This window comes from Lingula anatina, chromosome 3 (genome assembly GCF_051362555.1).
Source record: "Lingula anatina isolate TDL-2025a chromosome 3, LinAna3.0, whole genome shotgun sequence".
NCBI lineage: Eukaryota > Metazoa > Brachiopoda > Lingulata > Lingulida > Lingulidae > Lingula > Lingula anatina.
Window position 1 is genome coordinate 17,405,199 of NC_141769.1, and position 18,029 is coordinate 17,423,227.

General features: G+C 36.1%; 3 protein-coding genes across 5 annotated transcripts; 1 reads left to right on the forward strand and 2 right to left on the reverse strand.

Moving 5' to 3' along the window:
• Positions 1-1,363: 1,363 nt before the first annotated feature.
• Positions 1,364-4,531, forward strand: LOC147762984 (carbohydrate sulfotransferase 1-like). The gene is made up of 4 exons (XM_087009679.1): positions 1,364-1,721; positions 1,936-2,116; positions 2,526-2,866; positions 3,500-4,531. Exons 1-4 carry the CDS (start codon positions 1,505-1,507, stop codon positions 3,991-3,993), a joined length of 1,233 nt encoding a protein of 410 aa, XP_086865805.1. The 5' UTR covers positions 1,364-1,504; the 3' UTR covers positions 3,994-4,531.
• A 257-nt stretch (positions 4,532-4,788) lies between these two features.
• On the reverse strand, positions 4,789-12,217 carry LOC106181927 (carbohydrate sulfotransferase 3). Of its 3 annotated transcripts, none has more exons than XM_087010050.1 (4): positions 11,717-12,217; positions 8,595-8,775; positions 7,337-7,674; positions 4,789-7,117 (listed from the first exon to the last, which is right to left on the reverse strand). In XM_087010050.1, the coding sequence occupies exons 1-4, from the start codon at positions 11,850-11,852 to the stop codon at positions 6,639-6,641; spliced, it is 1,134 nt and encodes a 377-aa protein (XP_086866176.1). In that variant the 5' UTR covers positions 11,853-12,217; the 3' UTR covers positions 4,789-6,638. The 3 variants fall into 3 exon arrangements, with proteins under 3 accessions (XP_086866176.1, XP_086866175.1, XP_013421979.2); XM_087010049.1 differs by lacking the exon at positions 11,717-12,217 and adding an exon at positions 10,264-10,500; XM_013566525.2 differs by lacking the exon at positions 11,717-12,217 and adding an exon at positions 10,276-10,498.
• A 749-nt stretch (positions 12,218-12,966) lies between these two features.
• LOC106180824 (cAMP-dependent protein kinase catalytic subunit 3-like) lies at positions 12,967-17,207 on the reverse strand. Its single transcript, XM_087008003.1, has 9 exons — positions 17,110-17,207; positions 16,423-16,529; positions 16,025-16,114; positions 15,472-15,613; positions 14,909-15,087; positions 14,565-14,690; positions 14,221-14,268; positions 13,920-13,992; positions 12,967-13,497 (listed from the first exon to the last, which is right to left on the reverse strand). The coding sequence occupies exons 1-9, from the start codon at positions 17,167-17,169 to the stop codon at positions 13,129-13,131; spliced, it is 1,194 nt and encodes a 397-aa protein (XP_086864129.1). The 5' UTR covers positions 17,170-17,207; the 3' UTR covers positions 12,967-13,128.
• Positions 17,208-18,029: the final 822 nt, after the last annotated feature.

An 18,029-nucleotide genomic window follows, 5' to 3' on the forward strand; every position in this document is an offset into this window, starting at 1 on the left:
ATAATCTTGTAGTAAAGGAAAAATGCAAATAAGAAGTGGAAGACCAATTTTACCCACAGTATTCAATTATTTGAATATAAAAAGAATAAGATCACGATTTAACAAATTAAAATAATCTTTCATGAACTCTTTCATGAATAACATATTAAACAAAAATGAAAGTTATAAATCAGTGGTAATGGCTTATTCTGGAATATATGACCTCTGTACATCATCAGTACCTGACTTGGTACATTATAGTTACTACTTGGATACAGAGTTAGATTTAATAATGTAACAATAAGAACAATATATATTATAATAATAAACTTCTCTGCACATATCAGACGCTTGTTACCATGAACTAACACTACTTGACAATGGGCTGAGCACTTATCACAGAGTCTGTGTGCGATGCCATTCTTGTGCTGTGATTGGTTAGTTGAGTCACGTGAAGCCCTACTGTTGCGCCCTCGCGTATCGCGTAAATGCTGCACATTTCTGGCCATGTGTGGTTCAGGTACCTCGGTATTCTCTGTGGTCCACAGATTATCACAAACTAAACTTTCTAAACTTTTTTATGACCATCATTGCGCTAAGAGAAGGGCCTGTCGTCTACTCTCTGAACAATCTGATTTTGACCTCCCCTCAAAAAAAAAACTATTATACATAGACCAAATGCCTGCACCCCTTCCCCAAAATGTATCTTTATGTATTGTATCTCCCATTGGCGGTTAATTAAAAAAAAAAAAAAAAAAAAAAAACGGCGCTCATAATCAGTACAGACAGCATTAAGTAAAGATATACATGCACATGCTTATATACGCACGAGTATTATGCTTGTGTTTCACTTACTCCATTTGATCTTTGCGGGCTTTCTTAATGTTACTGAATATTTCAGCTAGTTGACTCATTTTGTTTCAGCTAGTTGACTCATTGTACACTACATGCACATCAGCATGTGTCTTGTAACGCCTTTATTAGGGACCATTCTCAGACCCTATCGTACTAGTTTTGGATCGATCTATCTCCTAGGGGATTCTCACTAAATTGCAATCAACTTAAGCGGCTTAGTTGTCTGTCACGCCTACTGAAGCTGATAGGGGATAATAAACTATCGTTGAACAGCTTCAGCAGGCGTGTCAGACATCTAAACCGCTTAAGCTGAAAGCAATGTAGCAAAAAACCTCTGGAGATGGACCGATCCTGTTAGATCTATCTACAGGTATACGTAGGTATGGGAACCCAGTCTTAGCCCAGTTCTGAGCCGTTGGAGCGAAGCAAACAGTGTTAATTACTATGACTTCTAGACCACATCAAGACATTTAACACATTTACCTTTCTATTCTTCTGGTCTTTAAGTAGATATAAAGTAAATGCTGCTCATGCACATGCATTGATATTTATTTCATGCATTTGGTTCAATCATGGTGTGGACATACCAGTAACCACCGGCCACTGAATCTTTAACCCTCCAAGTGCTACACACTTATGTTTTATTGGTCAACCCGTAGATACACCGAGTATGGCATGGAAATGGAAGACAGTGTTCATGGCGCTCGCATCTGTCTTCCTCTTGACTTTAATATACAGCTGCTTATTGGGGTGGAATACTATCTCGTTTCTTCCAATGAAGAGTCACAATATCAAGGTCCTGCAGCCCCCATCAAGAAATCAGACAGTCGATAGACGGAAACATGACGATCCTGACACTGGGAAATTTCCAAAGGATATCACAGGGGGTAATATATATATATGAATATATATATCCCGATGGCATAGTACTGGTACAACTACTGTGCAGAGGAAATTATTGTATTGTATTGTATTATATTGTATTGCATTGTGGTATGTAGCAATGCTATGTGTTGCGTCGAATTGTCTTGTATTGCTTTGCATCCCATTGTTTTATCTTGCATGGTGTAGTATTGATTTGAATAGCATTTCTTATTTCAGGTTCTCAGAACATATCTGCGGACAAAGTCATCCTGATGACGTACGGAAGAACAGGATCCACGTGGTTCGGGCACCTGTTCGACTACAATCCCAACGCTTTTTATTATTTTGAGCCATTCCAATCGTTATATCGCCATTTTGAAAAGAACAAAACACTGCGCTACCCCAGTAACACGTTTAGGTAGCGCTTTTTACAAATGTCATTAAAAATATAGCGATCATATTAAGCACATGTCAAAAGTTCAAAGGTATACCCTTAAAACCTTTATATAGCAACACAAAATGTTTTTTCATGAACATTAGAGCAACTTTCCCTATAGCACCAATTTATACCTTACTCATAAACGATAGGAAATTTCAAACTACCAATCTTTTCTTTAGTAATTAGTTTCTTATTTTAATCGTAATGATTGAAATTCACCATCCTTAATCTCCACAGCGGCATTGATTCAAAACGCATGAGGTAGTGGACGGCCATATAAGCACGTACAAGTACATCTCGTATAATTTCTAACAATTCTTGAGTGATTCTTGAATGGTCTACGTGACCTTAAATCATTTAAACATATCAAGTCATAATTTCTTTTCAGAAACGTATCAAACAAAGAAGACATACTGTCAATGATCACTCAGATTGCAGACAGTTTTATAAACTGCAGATTTTCTGAGGTACCATTAGAAATACTGGCCCCAGACCCCCCGAACCATATGTCTTTTGTCAATGAGGAAAGACATAAGCAGCTGACAACCTACAAAACATGCATCACATCTGGCAAAGATGACGCTTCTTGCGTCCCTTTATTATTATCTGCGTGTCACAACGCCAGCTTAGTCACCTTTAAAACTCTCCGCATGAAAATTGAAATGGCGGAAGAACTCCTTACAAAGAACCCGTCGTTGAAAATTTTGCATTTGGTGCGTGACCCACGAGGTGAGTCCAACAAAATAGGCGTGTATGGTCAATAATGAAGAGAGAAACTTGCAATAATATTTTAGCGTTCAAATCTTATATACTGGGCGCCGAAAAGAGATATTTTGAATGTCAGTTGTCTGGAAACTGTAGCCATCTGGCGTCGCCAATTAAAACGAACAAATGCCAGGGCCGAAGAGCTACATGTTCGCTCTAAACCTTTTTTTTAATGTGGGTTTAGACGTTCAATGTGAAATGACCTGGCCCAGACACGATATATTTAATTTAGATTTAATCAGGTATAGAAGCCAGCATACAATAGATGTAGCCATGCTGTGCATCCACTACATTAATTGCAAGGTATTCCGTAAAGCATTTAAACAACGCGTTATCCACAGTGTATAATATTCTATGGAAAACATTGGCGGATCCAATTTATTAAAAAGTAGAAGAGGATTATCTTATTACAAATTGTGGAGCACAATGATGGGAAATTGCTTGTTTCTGTCTAGTAAATGAATGTCATTATATCGTTAAAGAGGGAGGGGATCTTCCTAAATAAGGTGCATCAGCCCGTTCCCTGAACCGTTTTTGTAAGTGAATTATATTTCTGTTGCTTATTTCCTTTCTTTTTCACATTTTTCGTCGAATAAGCAATGCTCTTGTCCATGGAGAAGACGTTCCCCTATTATAGACAGTTCGAGGACCAACCAGAAGAGCAACGATCCCACCCTGAAGTGAAAGGCATTTGTGCTAGAATGGCAGACAATATAAGAGCTTATATCAAACTTAAATCAGAATTCCCAGACAGAATTCAAGATTTTCGTTACGAAGACATGGTACAAGACCCAATGTCCAAAGCCGTAGAGGTTTACAAATTTCTTGGACAACCGATGCCTTCGGTGGTTAGAGACTGGGTTCGGAATAGCACCTCATCCAATGTTGACAACGGGCCCTATGGAACATCCCGCGTCGATCCAGTTCGGACTGCTTACAAATGGATACCCTCTATTTTGCCAAAGTTTGCTGAGATGATCGACGTGGAATGTAAATTGCCGATTCAACATTATAGATATGGGGATTTCCGTGAGCTAAAACTGAAATATGATGTCCCACAGAGTTATAGAACTGTGAGGTTGCATCTTTGACAGGCGCTTGAATGTGATGTCAGGAAATATGTTGTACTCCTCAATGAAACATATCCACTTTATTGAAAGGAATTACTATTTTAATGTACCGGGGTATGCACAAGTGCGTCTGATTTAGTCTTAACGTGTAATTTTAGATCACAAACAATGTAACACGGTCATAAATCATGAGTAAGACCATTACTGGACTGACTTCCAATTACATGTAAGTTGTTACGCAATTGTTTCCCCTCATACGTTCTCCTATTGTGAGCAGAGGTTCCCTCCATTGTGAGGGGAGGAAGTTGATTCACCATTTCAGTAGATGTTAGATAGTTTTTGATCTTAAAAGCAGACGCCATCCTTTTTAAAACTTTTGCTGCAATGATTAAGATCGCGTAAGATCATTTGTGATCGAAAATTGCACTTTAAGACTAAATCAAGCGCAATAGTGATGGGTAATGAACACTGAAGTACCCCCTACTTCCCCACTCTCTCCATCTTTCCCCTTCCCTTCCCACTCCACCTTAACAAAAACACTTGAAATGACACAAAAGCAAATAGGTGCTCAGCTGTAGTTTGATCGTAATGGCCAGTTTTATGGACCCAGAGAATATATCTCTTAAAAAGAAATGCGAATAATGTGTTCCGCTTGGTGACGAGTGAGTATCCCTCTCTCTCTCTCTCTCTCTGTTAAATTGTCTCGTTCTAGAGGCACCACCATCCACTTAAACACCTACAGTAACTGTGGTGTCTTTTTTTTAATCTGTTTTAGGACTGCGTAAAAATATTAAAACAAATAATGAAAACACATACTGCATTGCATTGTTTGTCATTTTATATCCTCATTTTTTAATTCAAGGAACGTGCTCTAATGAACATTTTGAAAAATAGCTGTTCCAAGTTTAAATTAATAATAAATAAATACAAAAATTAATTACCTTAAATCAAATACGATAAATTCGCTCTCAACGTCAGCTGAAGAGAAGTATATATATATAATAACACCCATTTTTCTTTCAAGCTACTTCTTTGACCCAAATAACAATCATTAAAACTACTAATAATTTATATACTTTTACATTGTATGTCTCTCTTTACCTCTTATTCCCAGTGCCATTTCTTCTTGACATATATCTAAGGCATACAGCTGCACAGATAACTTAAAGGGATAATAACTCTTCGTTTTTGCCAAAAATTGAATTTTCCTGGAGTAAATAACAATTTCCCCATACTTACCAATGGTTAATGAATCCATTTTGTACATTCAAAGTTAGTCCCTGGTTTTTTTCTAAAAAGTTTAGTCTTTTGTTAAAATCTCTTAAGTTAAAAGAGATTATAACAGAGTATAGCCATCAATGGAGGTCACGTGGTCTGAAGCCAAGCTCAGATATCAGAATAATAGCTATAACTGCCGTTTTTGTCGTAAAACAGAATATATTATATTTCTATGAGTTATTCACAAAGTTTTTATTGGGAAATATAGACCTCACACGAAGAGCTATTATCCCTTTAAACAATCGCTAAATCACGATTACAGGTACATGTATGTGCCTCTGAAAACGTTGGTTTGCTACACATATATTACACATCAGGACAATTTAATTTTTTTGAAATATACTAATAGCCCATATCTTTAATGACACAGAGAACATAAACAATCGCTTTAACGCGATTATACAATATTTGCACATTTAATACGAATATGTCATTTAGTTATATGATTTATATCTATAAATTAAATAAGTCATATCACATTTATTCTATATTCCTTTTTGCATGAAGTCTACATTTGCACAGGTACATATAACTTAAAGCATCGCTAAAACACGATCTGAGCATATAAATATATACTGTTTTGTCACTTCTATAATAAGTACGATAGATATAATTTATAGTGGTAATTGCACATATAACATCTATTATCGCTAAAACGCAATTAAATACGAATGAAAATATCGTTTTTGCATATCTATGACATGCACATAAAATCAATGAAATACAGCTTCATTAAATGTACATGTACAACATGTAACTTAAAATAAAATAAACGCGTTTGTACTAGTTCAGATAAATAAATAAGGTATTATACTGATGCATCTATGAAGATCTACTATAAAAATGTAACTTATTTACTTCTTAAAGATCTATACGGTGCTTTCATATGAATCTACTAGTTCAGATGTAATGGCCTTAAAGGCAAAGAGAGTAAATTACACCAGGGTAAAATAAACCAGATTTTTAAAAATCGATTATCACTGAAGTACATGTATCTTAACAGGACTAGTCGTGATAAAACTTTTTGTTTGTATTCACGCCTGATGGCCTTGGTTTGAGACGAAAAAGATAATAAATATTTTTACTCAGTGCACAACAATTCACTCCTAAAATAAAGGGGCATTAAAAAGTATGTTTCACAGAGACAACAACAACAAAAAAAAAAAAAAAAAAAAAAAAGGATTAAAAAAACTAGTACTTTTTGCAGTTGATCACCGATAAAATATTGTCTCTTTAAGCACTTAATAGTATACACGTGCGTTGACAATGAAAAAGCACTTAATACCTTACTATCTGTTGAACGCAGAGTACAATCCGGGGTGGGGCTGGCTTGATAACAAACTTTCCAGCAGCATGGACTGTTACGACCTCATGTTCGCTCCTGTCCTTCATTCAAGTTGAGATAAAATTTCATCATATTTACTCCTAAGTTTGTCATATGGCGTGTAGTTGAAATACTTCATTCCATGAGAGCACTCGTTCTCAACAAGCTCCACAAGTTTCAACGGGATGGTGGGAACCCACTTGTACGCTGTCTGAGCGGGATCCGTGCGTGACGTACCAAAAACACCGTTGTCCTCTTTCGCTGAGGCGCTATCCCGTACGAAATCTCTTACTTCTAAAGGCATACGATGTCCTAGAAACTGATACACCTCTTCTGCCTTTCGCACGGGATCTTTAATGGCATCCTCGTAACGTATGACAAAAATTCTTCCAGGGAACTTAGTTTCCAGTTTTCGATACATGTTGGCGTTATCCCCTACGTTTTTGCAGTATCCCCGTATAAAATTAAACAAATTTATCCCAACGGGTGCTATTGTTTCGGTCCTCAGCTTTTCAAATGTTTTCCATGACGAAAGCATCGTAGCTACAAAGAAAATGAAAAAGGGTCTGATGCAAGCCATTGAATTTGATATTGTAAACATTACGAGTAGGATTTGACGAATAGTTTTTTTTCATCGGAACAAAATTAATTACTTTGAACAAAATATTGATCAAAATTTAAGTTCGTGGTCTGTATATACAAAAAGTCTGATAAATAAGTAATGAAATATATATAACAGAACACTTGGTAAAATCAAATCACCTCTAGGATCACGTATTAAGTACAAGATTTTCAGAGCCGGGTTTCTATCCAACATGCCCGCCGTCATCCGTAAAGTCATTCGGATAGTTTTAAATGACACGATGCTGGCGTTTTGGCACGCAGATGTTAACAGCGGTATGCATGGCCGGTCGTCGGTTTCGTATAAAATACAAGACTTAAACCTCGACATCTGGCGGTGCCGCCCTCCTATAGTAAACCAACTGTGTTTTAATCCGCCAGGAGCGAGCACGGAGAGGGGGACATTTTCAAAGTGGCAGTTCAAGAAATTTTCTGTTATCCGTATTGATACTGTCGTGTCTTTTGGACCCGGTGCTTGTCTGTAAAAATGTATATAGAATGTTTGTTTTATTTTGATATTTGTTTGTTCGAACGAACAAATAAACCGACTGATACTCAATTGAAAAGTAAGCATAGGGTTTTATAGACAAATAAAGCTCTACAGATAAATTCATTTTTTTAATTAACCATTAATCCAGATATTACGAAATAAAAAAGTGAGATAGAAAATTAAAAACATTTTTAAAATGTTACACAAGCTAACCTATAAAGCGGCAAAAATGTATTCAAACACACACACAAAAAAAAAATAATAAACTAAACAGCAGAAATGCACATAATGACATAATGGCACAAGTACAATTTCACTACAATGCTTTAAACCCCCTGTACACTGGACGGCGTCCCTTCTGCGTCCTTTGTGCGACCATAAAACTGGCATTGCTGTGGTCAAAAAAAGGAGGCACGAGCATCACTTTGGTTGCTAAATGAATCCTCAATGATCGGCTAGTTGTCGGCACGTGGAGTATTCTTTATTTTTACTCTCAAACGGGGCCGTTCTACGTGGACGCAGAAAGGACGCCGTCCAGTGTAAAGGGAGCTGGTCTGTTTTAGAAAAGAGCAACGGCCATTTTTGAACACAAGACAATGACGAACCCACCCCTAACCCCATCTTAGCGACCAAGGTATTCATCATTCCTCAAAAAAAAAAAAAATAAAATAAATAAATAAATAAATAAAAAAAACAATAATAATAATAATAATAATAAATAAAAAATAAATAAATTAATTAATTAATTTAAAAAAAGAGAGAGAGAGAGAGACAAAGAGAAGTCATTATCCACCGACTTCTGCAGAAACACTATAGACTTATCCAGTGAAAAAAATGAGGTCGCTATGTTTACAGCTCAAATCTGACATCAGTTCTTGGGGAAACAGGGAACTATCGATAACTGCTCACTCTGTTTTCCCTGTTGTGTATAGGAACTGTCTCCTTCTTTGGATATCTTCTTTAAGAGCGTGTAGAGGCTCAAAGTAGTATAAGGCATTAGGGTTGTAGTTCAGGAGCTCTCCCAACCATGACGAACCAGATCTGCCATGAGTTAAAAGAATCACTTGTTTGGCCGGGGTGATTTGAACATCTAGAAGAAAAAAAAAAGATCCAGCGGTCAGTGAGTGGCAACATCTGCTCACATCAGTCTGATAAACTTACGTCCAGGTTGCTCGTAAGCTAACGGTATGAAAGTTTTTTCCGCTTGTGTTTGTTAATTATCATTTATGATCCAACTACCAAGCTAATGAACATTTTTGCTCAAGACAAAAACAGAAGTAGAGACTCGAAATTGTCAAAGCGTAAGTATTTTTATCATTAGCTGAAAATCTACCGCACGTTTATCTTTTAACTTAAACAAGAAAAAACTGTCTAATGCATCCGTGCACTTTTTTACCGGTACTTTGTTTTCTGGGATGACCGGATATTTATATGGATCTTATGCTACGTAATTTTATTGTAAGAAACAGCGATTTTGATATTCTCATTATTATTACCAAACATTATTATTATTATTATTATTATTATTATTATTATTATTATTATTTCAGTCCAATATGATAACGACTGAACCATTATCGAAAACCTTTTTAGCTTTTTTTTTATACATGCGCTTTCCACCTCCCAGTTTAGACATGGTGTCACTATACAAGCGTGGTTGTAAACTGTCGTTTTATTTAAAATTGCACACGTCCATGTGAGACAAATTTAGCTGAAGATATTTGTCTTTTATGCGATACCCAAAACAGTGTGATTAAACCGAAAAGAATTATAATAAAAAGGGAAGTAATTTTAATGAAAAGGCCGTGTGTCTTCTCTGTAGAAGACTTCCATTTAATTAACATAGTACTAGGCACCTTTTCGGACACATATAGAACAAATTTAAGTGAAAGACATTTCAAGTCTATTAAACTTCACATTCCAGTGATTTTCGACGCTTCACGCATTTTAGGTAAACCATTAACTTGGCATGTAAGATAAAGATTGAGAAAGATGAGGAGCCTTAATGTTTAATTGGGACACCGTATTATTTGCCTCTCCCAGGGGTTTGCGATAGATTTTCCAGGTACACAGTGGGGAAATCAAACTAACAATCTTATTTTCTGGCACGAACTACTTGCATCAACAAACCGCTGGGGGTTACAAATAGCCAAAAACACCATCCAATCATCGATGAAGGATTTATGGGGACTGTACAGCGGGCATGATCTCCCCCTTTAGCTTCTGAGGCACACCCCGTTGTCCTCCAAACACACACGTAGTATACAACTGACCACACGACAGAAGACTGAATATACATATAGTGACACTATCCTACTCTGCTGTTTTATATTATTCAAGTGATAGTGATAGTTTATTTCACCCTGACATTTTTGTCATTGGTACGGTAAAACAATAGTATATATACGAAATGTCATAATAAAAATAACATTAATATAATACTATTTCAAAATAACAATGATAATGATAATAACAATATTAATGAATTTAATATGAGACTTGAGTATTTCGAACAGTGACGCGAATCATTTTGTATTCTTGTGCCCCCCCCCCCCCCCCCCCTAAAATGATCACCTACGTGGAAACTCACTTGGTTCTGATGTATACGTCCATTGGATCGTTCGAGTTGTGCACTTCAAAGTGAAGAGACCAGCACATATAAATGTAACCAGAAATACAGTGGCTCCTATCCGGGCGATAACACTCGCCTGGCTGTTCTCATTCATAGCCTTAGTTTACCAACTGAACGCACGGTGGAAGCTAGATGTCTCCAAGTATGAGGGCGACTTCCGGTAATGCACCAAATTTCCCTTTAACTTAACAGGTGACGACACTGCATGACGTTGGAGCGACGCCCTCTTGATTTTTTCTATTCTCTCTTCATACTCGCCATTTTATAACAACAACAACCAAACTGTATTTCACAGTGAGAGGCAAGTGCTAAAATTGTTGTTTTATTGAAATCAAATAAAAACATGTGTTAAGATACTTCATAGTATATTACTACTTCATAGTATAAGCGTTACTACATGTACTTCATGATAGAAGGTGACTCTCATTGGTTAAAAAATAAGGCCCCTCAGGCGACTACGGGATATTTACCACTTCATGGGACATTATATCCAAACATGTTTCAGTTCTGGTTGGATGTGGAAACCAGGTGTAAAGGTCGATATGATGTTTCATTCTAGACAGTGATTTCGAGAGTGACGCGTATATTTGCTATGGGTTGGGTGGTGGAGAAACATTACTCACTCACATGATAGTGCGTATTTTATCTCGTTGGAGTTTATTGAAGCTGTTATTTTCACATGTTCTCGCATATATCCGTGAGTTTAACTTCTATGAATAATGTACTTTATTTCAAGAGCTCCGGTCCTTTGACGGAAAGCACATAGCTAGTTCTTTGTTAAACCCATTTAGTTTTGAGATTTTTCGGATTTCAGGACGATTAAAAACTGCTAACACTGTTGTTTTAACTTTTATTGTAAGCAAATAAAAACGTGGTATCTTATAACACTGTGTACATGAAGTATTCCGTCAAATCTAACCACATTTGAAAAGAAAGTATTCAAAAGCATCTAAATTATAATTTATAAGGCTCATAAATCCTTTTCATATTTTAATAATTTAATAATTTAGTAATTTTTAAATTACATTCAAAATATTTATTCACTTTATAATTACATCATGAACTGCATTTTGAGACTAAAATTTGCTCTTGATCATCAAACTGATAACATTTGCCGCAAGTAAGCCATCAACAACTGCTGTTTTATATTATTCGAGTGATAGTCATAATTAATTTCACCGTGATATTTTTATTATTGGTACGGTACAACAATAGTATACATACGAAATGTCAAAATAATAATAACAACATAAAATATTTAAAATAACAATGATAATGATAAAAATAACTACAATGAATTTAAAATGAGATTTAGGTGAAACGAAGCCTCACTTATCCCCCCCCCCCCCCCCCCCCCCCCCACACACACACAGAGATGATCACCTACGTGAAAACTCACTTGCTTTTGATATATACTTCCACTGGATCGTTCGAGTTGTGGACTTCAGAGTGAAGAGACCAGCACATATAAATGCCACCAGAAATACGGTGGCTCCTATCCGTGCGATATCACTTGCCTGGCTGTTCTTTTTCATGCTCTCCCTTTACCAACAGAACGCAAGGCAAGAGATTTCTCCGAGCAAAAAGCAAAAACCACGACGAGTTTTACCCCGTGTACATGTATATAGAGATTGAAACACTACTCGAATGAATGCAAGACAAAGAACGGAGTGGACTTATGACATCTGCTATAACCGCGATCTTAGATAAAAAATTAATCACTTTAAGCAAAGCTTTACGCGAAATACAAACTTACATGAAGGCCCTAAGTGTGGGTTTTCAAATTCCACCACACCACTTATTTCCGGGTTGTATGCGATTCAAAACTGTCAAGATAATTGACAGGTTGCGAAAATTTTCAGCAGGTGATAAAGTAGATAATTGGCCCTAAAATACGCCGAGCGTTTAAGATCGGGTGAATGTTAGCTTTAATAGACTTCGTCTCGCCTTTTATCTCCTCTATTAAGCGTAAGGTTATGAACCTTGTACACGTACTTACATACTGCAATTTGAACCTTGAAGATTAGCTTCAAACCACGGGACCATGCCCCCCTCCCCCTTTTTTTTCTGAGTCAGTTTTGGAAAATGATGCTGTGATGATAGTCTTGGAATTTAACATCCCGTTATGTTGTGACAGAATGTTAGAAGCTAGGAAGCCTGATATAGTTGTTGTTGACAAGAGAAATAACGAGACAGAGATAGACCCCCTACTAGATAGGCCTATTGTTATTCCTGACGATTTCGGAGTAAAAGAAAGGAAAGGAAAATGTACAAAAATGTTAGGACTTAAATTTAGTGGTAAGAAGTCAACAGAATGTAGGACACAAGAGCAAGTGTAATTGTCAGCTGTGATTGGTGCTCTTGAAGCTATCTGTGGGCTGAGTGACCGGCTAGCATTACTCCGTGTTGACCCTACGAGGATGGATGTTCTAACATCCAGCAAACAGTTTTACTATAAAGGAACGGCAAAATAATCGACTTGCCTTTTCTGAATTTTACTGAGAATATATTTTGACTAAGTTTTTTCAAATATGAAGCCAATTCATAAGAAAAAAATTAAATGTGAAAAAAAAAAAACTTTTATTTTTAAATTTTAAAAGTGCGAAAAAGTGCTTGAGTTCAAAAAGTAAAATTTCCCTTGGTAGAGGCTAAGAGTCAAATATTTAATGCAATAGTTAAAAATTCTACAGATATTTGTGATTTTGATAAAATACTGAAGCGGTCATATATAGTTTTTGAGGGGGGTATAAAAAGTCCGATATTGAGGTGATATCAGGATTGTCTATTACTGCGACGACTATTGAAAAGTGTTCAGTCCTCTTCAAAGCTGAAATCAAAGTCGAAGTCCCCCACCGGAGCATCCCATTCCGGCATGTCTTCTTCGACCTCGATGTCATCACAGGGCATGTCCATTTCCATCATGCCACCTTCCGCCATGTCGGGCATCTCCATGGCCACTATGCCGCTGTCTTCCTCCTCGTCATTGGGTATATCCCACTGAAGCAAGTCGTCTGCCACCTCGTCGTCTGGCATGCCCCAAGGCACAAGATCACAGTTGTTTTCGCCAGTGCCAGAAGTTGGGGCGAGTGCTGCCACCTGTTGTGTGGTAATGTGAGTTAGGCGCCGGTGCGCCGTATCCGGAGGACACCTTACCCTCTCCATGTCCTTCAGGAAAGATTCCTGTATGAAAGGAAAGATGACAACTATAAGAATAAAATAAATTCTAATTTCGAAAAACATCGATTAGATGTTTCCATAAAATTTATTATTTTAAAGCAGGTCACTGCATTTAACTTTATATTTCTGTGTGTTAATTAAGTTTTAGCCTATACTACGCTGTTTAATAAAATAAAGTATATAGATTTCATGTAACAATAAAATTGCAAAAGGGTACAAGTTTCTTGCGTGATCATGAATTACGAACAGATTTAAAGCCACTGGGATGACACATATATGCACATCTGTGTAAACATATATTAATATAATTATACCAAAAGGGAAACCATACACAAATTTTTCGTTGGTGAAATACACGGAAAATGATGAATCAGAACAAAAGCACAAGCATATAAAAGTAAAGAATTGAACAAAGACGTCAGTACCTGGACAAAAGAAAGGAGAGGGGAGGATCTGCAGTCTACGGGGAACACGTTAGTGTGATAGTCAGCAAGCCAACTGACAAAAAAAAAAAATCAAACAAAAATGTAAAAAAAAAAGATAAATAAATAAATAAGAAGAAGAAGAAAGAAAGAATGAAAGAAAAACAATGATCAAATGCAACAGAAAGTGAACAAATACTGAACAGAAAGAAACAAAAGAAAGAAAATACCTACAAATATATTCAACTAAATTTATCATACAAGATGCATGATAGCAAGATGAAAATGGCGAGAGAACCCTTACCGAAGGTGCAATATGCCAGTCACGTCCTTCACTCTGTTGACTTTATCACTGGAGATATAGAATCAAATGGACTTTTAGTAAAATATGTTAACAATAAATCAATTCAACAAATTGTTAACAATAATCTATTTGAAACAAACAGTATTATTTATTAAATTCTTATCTGAGTCTTCTTAATGTCAAAACCTTTCTCGCGTTAATGCAAGGTTGGCTGAAAGAATGAATACATTGACCAAAAAATAAATACAAGAATAAATCAATCAAAATTCAGATAGAAAAATTGATAGTTAAATAAATAGACAGGCAAAAAAAGCATATCCATAAATGATAAAAAAGCGACTGACCAGATCAAATTCTCAGCAAACTCCCGGAATGTCGGTTCTGCATAATCGGCATGAAGGATATATCCAGCCAGGATTTTCACTTTGATGGCCGCTCTACCGTGTGGCTCGGCGTGCCAGAGAGGGTGTCTATTGAATATAAAATCGAAATTATAAAAATGCAAGTTTTTTTTTTTCATTTTTGAACTATTATTTACTTCCAATTGAAAAAAAAAGGAGGCGAATCTCTTATTTTGATAAAAAGGAAGAAAATGCACGACTCTAGCATTAAAAACCTCATTTTTCAAATGGCCATATGTGTTAGTAATTTTAAAACTGTGATCGGATAATACATGTATATATTCTACCTGCCAACGTACAACTCGAAGATCATCACGCCGAGAGCAAAGTAGTCCGCCTGAACGGAAGCGGAAGTGCGCATGAGAATTTCCGGGGCGAGGTTCTTGGTGATGGTGTAAGCTACCATCCTCGGTCCCCAGCTACTCTCTCCGCTCTCGTCACAGCGGTGGGCGGACCCCAAGTCACACTGTTAAAAGGAAATTAAAGGAATAACTGAACATGGTACAATGTAGATACACATACCGGTAGGCCCTAGCCTACGTGTCGCTGTGTGGTTGCCATGTAGGCCTACAGTGTTACTGTTTATTTTCTTTTTGCAACACATTTTAACAAACTGAAATTAAATCACCAACAAACCTTTTTTTGATGACATGCTGAACATAATTTAATCAGAAACTTCACACTTTTATCGTAACGATCAATGTGCAAATGGGATTCTAAGCCACCTACATGTAGGCCTATGTACTGCGCATTACAGTTGTACATGTACATAACATAATAATATTGTCTTTTCATTTTGTGAATGATATCTTTGAACATTTCACGCTTTTATTGTGCGATTGTAGCTCACCACTTTGGGGATGCCATTCCGGTTTATCAGGATATTATTCAGCTTAATATCAAAATGTATCAGTAGTTTATTCCTCATGAACTGCAGGGCCATACAGACAGACACCGTGATAAACTTGACAGACCTTGACTCTAGTTTGCCGCTGAAAGATGGGAAAATACGTAAAGAAAATATAATGCTCATCGTATTCTTTTAAATCTTATTTATTGATTGATTTAAATTTCGCTGATTTATATAGAATCATTGCGATATCTTTAAAGTACTGTAGGAAATGTTAAAATAAGAAATGTAGGCCTAGTCTGTGAAAAAAATATGATAATGATTAAAAAAGTATGTAGACTTACATAAATTTTCTAAAAAGTTAAATATCCAAACAAAACATTTGTATTACGAAAAGATGCAAATGGGTGATTAAAAGCAAAACACAGTTTATCATTCGATAAACCTTTTAGCAAAAAAAAAAAAAAAAAAAAAAAAAAAAAAAAAAAAAAAACAAGCAAGCAAAGGGGGAAAAATAAAGCTGATTATGTAAAAGTAATGAATAAAAACGTACTGATAATCGGTCAGACGCTGCAAGTCAAGTGGGCAAAGTTCTGTCAAGACAACAGGTAAGCCAGGCTTTACTTCAAATGAATGGTGCAAACTAAAAATATCGATGGAAAATAACGTAATCAGAACTTAAATAATCTCAGTAAATGAAAATAAATATATAAAAGATAAAAAAAAAAAAATTAAAATTAAATAAAGATAAACAATCAAAGATGAAATAAATCTTCCTCCATACCATGATATAACACCTTCAGGAAAAACTATGTTTTTTTTTTTTTTTTTTTTTTTTTTTTAATGGAAGAATAAGTAAAAAAATAGCATAAGGTGGGACTTGTCAATTGAGCGCGATTAGAATATTTACTTACAGAAAATGTAAAAATAAATACAGGTACATGTAGTTACCTCAAAATGAAATCGCTTTTGAGCTCTTTAAGAAGAACGATCTCCTTTTCAAATGCTTGAGCCCTTTCGATGTCCACCGGCACTTTTAATGCCAGGTTGTTTGAAAACTAAAATAAGAACATGATTGTTATAGCCCACGCTATCAGACATGTTCCAATCGTCTGATAAAATAATATTGAGTTTAGGATTTGTAAAGGTTTACTGAGGAGGAGACAGTAGAGGAATGTCACCGTCAGTTCCCAGGGAGACTCCATCCAGTAATCCACACACACAAACACACACACAGCAAAGGATTGCAAAGGACAGCAAAGGATATAACATAAAGAAAGAATGATCATTTCTCTAAAAAAATAAACAGTTTTAACGCAAAGTAAATGGTATAGAGTCTTATCATGACAAAGGCCTATCTAACTTAAATAAGATTCGTTCTAAATCAGGGCTTGACACTAACTTTTTTCGATACTGGCCCGAAATATCGGTAAATATTGCAAGGATGATTTGACACATGATATTTTAGTTGCTCTTTGGGCCAGTGACCCAAGCGATTCAATGGCCCCAGGTTGGTTTTCAGTGGCCCAGGGCCAGTGGGCCACCCTTAATGTCAAGCCCTGTTCTAAATAGATACATACAATGTGATCCAATGAAGTACATGTAATTTGAACTTTATTTGAAAAGGCTTAGGCCTACCTTGTACACGTGGCCGTAACTGCCGACCCCCAACACTTTGTTGTCAGGAAATCCATTCATGTAAAGCTTTCTAATCTGTAAATTAGACAAAGTTATTTGCATCAAGCACCGGTAAATAAAACCATTAAATATTTTCACAGAATGTAAAAAAAGAATGTTGAATTCTCTTCTCGAAATGTTAGTAAGCCTATTAATGTTTTGGAGGATCATTTTGCCAAATGTATTTTGCATCCAGTTGATAATTTACCTTATTCTCCAGAGCTCTCCTTTTGATGTACTTATAGGTATGTTGAGCACCCAAAAACGCTAGATGCGAAATGATTATCATTTTAAAAAATAAACAACACAGATTGCTTTCTTCTGTTTACGCTAAATCTTGAATCTCTGTCGTTGCCATCTGACGTAATGGTGACGTTGCGTTACGTTTTGCTATGATCTATGGCGTCATAATATCATAACGCAACGTTATGGCAGCATTCCCGCTAAATAGGCACGTGACTGTTTTGTATTTTTCAATTTTTCGACAGTGAAACGAGAGTAAACTGAGAGGAAAATACAGTTAGACTAAGTGAAGAACTTGCTATTTTAAGTTTCATTTCATAAATATAATTAACTGCATCGTTAATTTAAAGATTTTATCATTAATATATCTATTTTTAATCAATATATTTATATTAATTCTTATCTTTCCGCCCACGTCTTAAATAATAATAATAAAAAAATGCTTTTTCGGGGGAGGAGGGAGCGGGATCGGTGAAATTTAACCCCCCTCTAGAAAATCCTGGATCCGTCCCTGATGCACAATGCACCAATCAACCTTTACCATTCCTCAACACAATGTTTCATTGATAATGCTGATCCATCTAAAGAATTTGCCCCTCCGGAAAAATCAGCCATTTACATCTTTCATCGTTTGAAAA